This window comes from Staurois parvus, unplaced genomic scaffold (assembly GCF_062004578.1).
Source record: "Staurois parvus isolate SC_StPar_1 unplaced genomic scaffold, SC_StPar_1.0 ptg003447l, whole genome shotgun sequence".
NCBI lineage: Eukaryota > Metazoa > Chordata > Amphibia > Anura > Ranidae > Staurois > Staurois parvus.
This window is the reverse complement of record NW_028321243.1, coordinates 1,479-9,984: the sequence shown is the minus strand read 5'-3', so window position 1 is coordinate 9,984 and position 8,506 is coordinate 1,479. Positions and strand designations below refer to the sequence as shown.

General features: G+C 47.5%; 1 protein-coding gene across 1 annotated transcript; it reads left to right on the top strand.

Moving 5' to 3' along the window:
- Positions 1–526: 526 nt before the first annotated feature.
- Positions 527–7,877, top strand: LOC149428166 (serine protease inhibitor A6-like; the record flags this gene model as incomplete). The annotated part of the gene is made up of 2 exons (XM_089667641.1): positions 527–917; positions 7,610–7,877. Coding segments are annotated over exons 1-2 (647 nt in total), but the record flags the coding sequence as incomplete, so codon positions are not given.
- Between the last annotated feature and the right edge of the window lie 629 nt (positions 7,878–8,506).

Sequence of the window (8,506 nt, the reverse complement as noted above, 5' to 3'; positions counted from 1 at the left end):
GCATAGGATAGGAAAGAAAAATGTTTCCGAGGTCCCTGGGAGCCCCTATCAGTCTACATTGCCCAGGCTATCAGCAAGAATGCATCTTTCAGCCTGGACCTTGCACCCCTTGAGATGGTCGGTGGTGGACCTTTTGATGACAAGAGATATGCAGGATAACTGGCATAAGATCCAAAATGTTCTGGTACTGACTCTAAAAAAAACCTTTATTTTTACACAGGTGTGAAACACGTGAAAGAAAGATGAAGATTCTTCTTCTCCTCCAGTTGTTCGTCTTGTTGGTCCTTGCAAAACCACATGGAGATCACGGCAAAAACTCTAAAGAGAAGCATTCAGAGATATCTGAAGCTGAAATTGATTTTGCTTTGAAGCTTTATAAAAGACTAGCTCCACTTACAGAAAGGCCCCCACCAAACCTATTCATTTCACCGATCAGCATCTACACCACCCTCTCCATGCTGGCCCTCGGCGCCCGATCAGAAACTCGCAAGGAAATTCTTCAAGGCATGGGCCTGTCAGCATCTACACCACCCTCTCCATGCTGGCCCTCGGCGCCCGATCAGAAACTCGCAAGGAAATTCTTCAAGGCATGGGCCTGGATGACACCAAGACAGACAAGGAGCTGCATGACAGCTATAGCAGATTCCTTGAAGCCATAAGCCAGGACAGCAAAGAATTCAAGCTTCGTAATGAGATCTTCATAGAAGAGTCGGCCCATATTTTACCATCATATACACATAGTGTGGCTAAGTACTACAACGCCTCCATTCACACCATCAGAAACAATGACCCTCAGAATGCTGCGAAGACAATCAACAGGGTTGTGAGCGATAAAACAGACCATAAGATCCAGAATATAATCAGTAACTTGGATTCCAAAGCATCAATGAATGTCGTAGATTATGCAGTCTTTCAAGGTAAGTCCATTTTACTTGGGGGACGGCTGTTATCTTTAGGATTTAAAAAGGAGACAAACAACGATGTGATCATAAATGGCGTCATAAATGTGTGCGTTAGCGAGCGCACCATATAAAGCTGCTAATGCACAAAAAGGAACCACAAAGCCGTTCTAAGAATACAACATATAAATGGGGTGTGCAGCGCTAAACAGATAAATACACTATCATAGATATGGCAAAAAAGGAAGAAGTCCTGTAAACTGAATGGTAAACAGTCCGAGGTGATATATATGACTTCAATCCAAATGGGTAGATTCCAGTAATGCCGTATATATGACTTCTAGAGATGAGCGAATCGAACCAGGCGAAGTGGAATTCGATTTGAATTTCAGGAAAAATTCGATTCGCGTCGAATCCGAATATTAGCCTACTTCGGGTGCGCGAATCGGATTTTTCCCGATCAGCCGGCAAAAGTGTCCCTGCAGAGAGCTCCGCTATTTCTGACAGTTCTCTGACAGTTCCTTCACATGTACAGCGGTTGAAACATTGTATCTATTTGTTTCCATTTAGGATACAGATGTTTTTATTCGGAAACAGATACAATGTTTCAACCGCTGTAAATGTGAAAGTCAGAGAACTGACAGAAATAGAGGAGCTCTGCAGATACACTTAGCGGAGCTCTGCAGATACACTTTTTGCCGGTTTGGAATTCTTCTTATTTTCATCCTACTTCTTCTTCTTCTTCTTCCTCTTCATCCTCATCCTCTTCTTCTTCTTCTGAGGATGAGGATGAAGAAGAAGAAGAAGAAGTAGGATGAAAATAAGAAGAATTCCAAGCCGGCAAAAAGTGTATCTGCAGAGCTCCTCTAAGTGTATCTGCAGAATAGAGGAGCTCTGCAGATACACTTTTTGCCGGCTTGGAATTCTTCTTATTTTCATCCTACTTCTTCTTCTTCTTCTTCTTCTTTTTCCTCTTCATCCTCATCCTCTTCTTCTTCTTCTGAGGATGAGGATGAAGAAGAAGAAGAAGAAGTAGGATGAAAATAAGAAGAATTCCAAGCCGGCAAAAAGTGTATCTGCAGAGCTCCTCTAAGTGTATCTGCAGAATAGAGGAGCTCTGTACCCCACTAATCACACTGAATCTTGGGGTACCCCAATAATCACACTGAATCTTGGGGTACACCAATAACTACCCTAGGCCCTTTAGATCTGGTATGAGTTTTAAGCCGGAACCAAAAACAAAAAAAGTGCTGGATATCCCCCAAAAAATTGATAGCAGATCCTTGTCGGAGCATGCAGCATGACAGGCCAGGAAGGGGGAGGCAGTGTGTGCACCATCATCAACATATCAACCAGCAATGCAACCCCTCAGCCCCCCCTCTTCAACCAACCCCTGAACCCACCCCTTCTGCCCACCCCTCAGTCCGCCCCTTCTGCCTACCCCTCAGCCCACCCCTTCTGCCTACCCCTCAGCCAGCCCCTTCTGCCTACCCCTCAGCCCGCCCCTTCTGCCTACCCCTCAGCCCGCTCCTTCTGCCTACCCTTCAGTCCGCCCCTTCTGCCTACCCCTCAGCCCGCCCCTTCTGCCTACCCCTCAGCCCGCTCCTTCTGCCTACTCCTTAGTCCGCCCCTTCTGCCTACCCCTCAGCCCACTCCTTCTGCCTACCCCTCAGTTTGCCCCTTCTGCCTACCCCTCAGCCCGCCCCTTCTGCCTACCCCTCAGTCCGCCCCTTCTGCCTACCCCTCTGCCTGCCCCTTCTACCTACCCCTCAGCCCTCCCCTTCTACCTACCCCTCAATCTGCCCCTTCTGCCTACCCCTCAATGCACCTCTTCTGCCTACCCCTCAGCCCACCCCTTCTGCCTACCCCTCAGTCTGCCCCTTCTGCCTACCCCTCAGTACACCTCTTGTAAGCCGTGTACCGGGGTGGGCTCCCCGGTCACAAATGAGGAAAGCAACTCCAACACCAGCTTTTGCCACAACAGAATTTTACTTAGTTGTGGCAAATAAACACAACCACAAATGCTGGGAACATACAATAAATTTACATACACCCAGCCCAAAGGCTGAGACCCTTGTGCTGCACAGCACGGCGCCTCCTGATGGATGAAGGTAGAAAGTGAAGTAATTTACCTACTGGGGGGCACAACTAAGCTGCCACACCTTACCTGTTATTACCCTACAGAGCAGGAATCAGTGTATGGGGGTACGGTATGGGCTAGCCTGCGGTGCAGCACAACAGTTTACAATCTTACACAAATCTACAGTATTCCCCCTCCCATAACTGGTCCTGTAGCACGTGCCTGAGTATTCCTTCTGAGCAAAACGCCAGTCTGGCTTGAGTTTGTAGGATTTTATCAGCTCTCCGATGTGAAATGTCACTTTAAGTTGTGGAGTCCTTCCAATAATCAGTAACAATACTTGTGGCCTGACACAGAGACACTAACTAACTATAGGCCTGGACTCAGTCTCAAGGTGCCAACACTGAAATGAGGTGCGTGCACGATCTTACCGTCCCGGGTCTGCTTTGTATCCGCTGGTGACTCTGAACAGAACAAATGTCTCTCCACTGAGCATGCAATATTATCAGCAAAGTATGTTGCTTTGCTCCTCTGTCCTCATCAGCTTCCTGGCAGCAAATCTTCCCCTCTTTGAACAGGATTAGTGTCTTGAACACCATCAGCTTCACTCAATGGGATTTCTTATTACGGAGGGCAGTCTCCACAGCTGGATGGCAATGGATTATCCGATCACTCAGCCTTCTTCTCTCTCTCTCCAGTATGGCTTCTCTTTTCTCTTCCTGTTCACTCTTCTTTAGAAAACCCCACCCCTTATTGAATATGGAAATAGTTATGCAGTCTGAAGCTGTGTTAGAAACAGTGACATCTTGTGGCCAAACTGCATAACGTCAGTCAGGACGTTCTCTAATTTACTTCACACAGCATTCAAACAACGAGAGCTGTTTCCCATCTTACAATCTTCTGCCTACCCCTCAGTCTGCCCCTTCTGCCTACCGCTCAGCCCACCTCTTCTGCCTACCCCTCAGCCCACCTCTTCTGCCTACACCTCAGCCCACCTCTTCTGCCTACCCCTCAGCCCACCTCTTCTGCCTACCCCTCAGCCCACCTCTTCTGCCTACACCTCAGCCCACCTCTTCTGCCTACCCCTCAGCCCACCTCTTCTGCCTACCCCTCAGCCCATCTTCTGTCTACCCCTCAGCCCACCTGTTCTACCTACCCCTCAGCCTGCTCTTTCTGCCTACCCCTCAGCCCGCCTACCTTCTGCATACTCTTAAGCCCAACTTCTGTCAACCCCTCAGCTTGCCTCATCTGCCTACCCCTCAGCCCACCTCTTCTGCCTACCCCTCAGCCCACCCCTTCTGCCTACCCCTCAGCCCATCTTCTGTCTACCCCTCAGCCCACCTGTTCTACCTACCCCTCAGCCTGCTCTTTCTGCCTACCCCTCAGCCCGCCTACCTTCTGCATACTCTTAAGCCCAACTTCTGTCAACCCCTCAGCTTGCCTCATCTGCCTACTCCTCAACCCAACTCTTCTCCCATCCCTCAGCCCACCTTCTGTCTACCCCTCATACCGCCTCTTCTGCCTACCACTCAGCCTTCCTCTTATGCCAACCTCTCAGCCCACTTCTTCTGCCAACCCCTCTGCTCTTCTGCCAACCTCTCAGCCCACCTCTTCTGGTAACCTCTCTGCTTTTCTGTCTAACCCTCAACCCACCTCTTCTGCCTACCTTCTGCCTACCCCTCAGCTCAACTTCTGACTACCCCTCAGCCCTCCTCTTCTGCCAACTCTTTAGCCCACTTCTTCTGCCAACCCCTCTGTTCTTCTGCCTACTTCTCAGCCCGTCTCTTCTGCCTATCCCTCTGCTCTTCTGCCTACCCTTCAGCCTGCCTCTTCTGCCTACCCCTCAGCCCACCTTCTGTCTACCCCTCATACCGCCCCTTCTGTCTACCCCTCAGACCGCCTCTTCTGCCTACCCCTCAGACCGCCTCTTCTGCCTACCCCTCAGCCTTCCTCTTATGCCAACCTCTCAGCCCACCTCTTCTGCCTACCCCTCAGCCCGCCACTTCTGCCCACCCCTCAGTCCACCCCTTCTGCCCACCCCTCAGTCCACCCCTTCTGCCTACCCCTCAGTTTGCCCCTTCTGCCTACCCCTCAATGAACCTCTTCTGCCTACTCCTCAGCCCACCCCTTCTACCTACCCCTCAGCCCGTCCCTTCTGCCTACCCCTCAGTTCGCCCCTTCTGCCTACCACTCAGTTTGCCCCTTCTGCCTACCCCTCAGTACACCTCTTCTACCTACCCCTCAGTACACCTCTTCTACCTACCCCTCAGCCCACCTCTTCTACCTACCCCTCAGCCTGCCTCTTCTGCATACTCTTAATCCCAACTTCTGTCAACCTCGCAGCTTGCCTCATCTTGCCTACCCCTAAACCCAACTTCTGCCTACTCCTCAGCCCAACTCTTCTCCCATCCCTCAGCCCACCTTCTGTCTACCCCTCATACCGCCTCTTCTGCCTACCCCTCAGCTTTCCTCTTATGCCAACCTCTCAGCCCACCTCTTCTGCCCATCCCTCTGCTCTTCTGCCAACCTCTCAGCCCACCTCTTTTGGTAACCTCTCTGCTTTTCTGACTTACCCTCAACCTGCCTCTTCTGCCAACTCCTTACCCACTTCTTCTGCCACCCCCTCTGTTCTTCTACCTACCTCTTAGCCCGTCTCTTCTGCCTACCCTTCAGCCTGCCTCTTCCGCCTACCCCTCAGCCTACCCCTCTGCCCACCTCTTCTGTCAACCTCTCAGTCCATCACTTTTGTCAACACCTCATCCTGCCTCTTCTGCCTACCCTTCAGCTTTTTTAACCTGCCCCTTAGCCCACCTTCTGCTTACCCCTCAGTCCACTTCTTCTGCCAACCCCTCAGCCAGTGCTTCTGCCTGCCCCTTCTGTCTACCCCTTGGCCCACCTCTTCTGCCTAACCCTCAGCCTGCCCCTTCTGCTTACCCCTCAGCTTGCCTCTTCTGTCAACCCCTCAGCCTGCCTCTTCTGTCTATCCTTCGGCCTGCCCCTTAGCCCACCTTCTGCCTGCCCCTCAGCTCGCTTCTTCTACCAACCATTCAGCTCGCTTGTTCTGCAAGCCCCTTTGCGCTTCTGCTTACCCCTCAGCTCGCCTCTTCTCTCAACCCTTAAGCCCACCTCTTCTTCTAACCTTCTCAGCTCACCTCTTCTGCCAACCTCTCTGCTCAGCTCCGCCTCTTTCAGCATGTGAATAGTAAAAAAGTTGCACAAACACTTTCTTTAAAATGCGAGCAGCTTGGAGACTTAACCAATTTCAGTTTTAAAGCAACAAACAGCCCAAAAAATGGTGTCTGGTTTAGATAAATCAAAGATACATCTGAAAACTTTCTCTTGGCTAAAGTGGACGCTTCAAGACTGAAGAGAATGTAAAGTGATTTTATACATATTTTCTTCTATAGAATGCTCAAAAATATAGCTTCTTCTTTATTAGTAAATATAAAAATATGGAATAATTTCCCCGGCTCCTCTGTTGTTTACAGAGCTCAATAGCTCAAGAGGACATACATACACATTCCTGAAAGAGTTGGAGCATTGCCTCCTCCTGCTTCATTTTGATAATTCCATAAGATGTTTAGAAGCCTAAAGATAAACATTATTAGTATAATTACATTAATTACATGAATATATTGCAACTTAGCAGATCTTAGATGGGTTGTTTCAGAATTTGTTTCTCCTTATTTTTCTTTATATTCTTTATTTCTCTTTTTTTTATCTGTTGATCCGGCCAGACATTACTGCAATGCGGAAGTGTAAATGAGCCCTAACACATTTTTTGTTTTTATTCTATTGTATTCTATTATAATTTATTCTATTCTTTTCTATTCTATTCTGTTTTATTCAATTCTTTTCAAAATTTTAATTTTGGAATTAGGGCTATATTTTTTCTATTTTATTTTATTCTATTCTAATCTGATCTATTCTTTTATTTTCTATTCAAATATATATATTCTAATATATTTTATTCTATTCTATTCTATTCTGTGTTATTTGGTTCTTTTCTATTCTTTTTTATTAAATCCTATTCTTTTTGAAGTTCGAATTTTGGAAGACTGCTCTATTTTTAATTTTTATTCTATTCTATTTAAAATTCAAATGACGGTTATATTCTTTCTATTTTATTCCATTCTATGCTATTCAAATTTCGGAAGACAGCTATATTTTTTCTATTCTATTCTATTTTTTCTGTTCTATTATTTTCTATTCTATTATTTTATTTTACATTCTATTCTGTTTTTATTTTCTTATTTTCGAAATTTGAATTTCGGAAGATGGCTGTATTCTAACACTAACACAGTCTTTGAGGGAAATCAGCAATAGTCGGCAATATGTTCACAGTTCAAATTTGTTTTTCCGAATTTGATTTCAAATTATTTTTTAAATCCATTTTGAATTCTTTTGGAATTCGATTCTATTCAAGTTTCCTTTCTGTTATTTCGGATTTTTTATAATTTGCCACTTTTGTAGTTCAGAAATTCAGATACCTCTCAATCTCCTAATAATGACAATTTTGTCCATATTTCTATTCGGATCAAACCGAACCGCACATGTCTATAGAATACAATGAATCCCAAACCACTATAGTTTACCTTTAAAGGAAACATTTTTTTTTCTGTTCCTCCAGGGAAATGGAAAGGACAGTTTGACAAACAACAAACAGAGGAAAGAGAATTTATGCGTCGATTGTCACCAATCCTAACGCCAATGATGTGCCGGAGGGGACTCTATAAGACGTACAAGGACAGAGAGCTGGATGTCAATGTGCTGGAGATGCCGTACGCCAATGACACCGCCCTTCTCCTCATCATACCGAGACTGGGTGACCTGCACCGCGTGGAACAATTACTGACCCCCCAGCTGATTAAAATATACTTGAGCTCATTGAGTACCAGGTATGCATGACAGTTGTTTACAACAGAACTCAGCAGTTTGAATGTTGTTAGAGGGATCAGCCAAATGATCGTACAAAGTGCAACGTGTAGCCTGATGTCTGCTGAGTGAACGCAGGATCAACTGACAACGCCAGCAGGATGGTGACGGGGTATACCCACTATGGGCTGTAGGGGGCAGGACAGCAACTGATTTGTATGGAACAAACCCCGGACCCCGCATTCACTATATCCGCTCTCCCCGGACCCCGCATTCACTATATCCGCTCTCCCCGGACCCCGCAGTCACTATATCCGCTCTCCCCGGACCCCGCATTCACTATATCCGCTCTCCCCAGACCCCGCATTCCCTATATCCGCTCTCCCCGGACCCCGCATTCAGTATATCCGCTCTCCCCGGACCCCGCATTCACTATATCCGCTCTCCCCGGACCCCGCATTCACTATATCCGCTCTCCCCGGACCCCGCATTCACTATATCCGCTCTCCCCGGACCCCGCATTCACTATATCCGCTCTCCCCGGACCCCGCATTCACTATATCCGCTCTCCCCGGACCCCGCATTCACTATATCGGGTCTCCCCGGACCCCGCATTCACTATATCCACTCTCCCCGGACCCCGCATTCACTA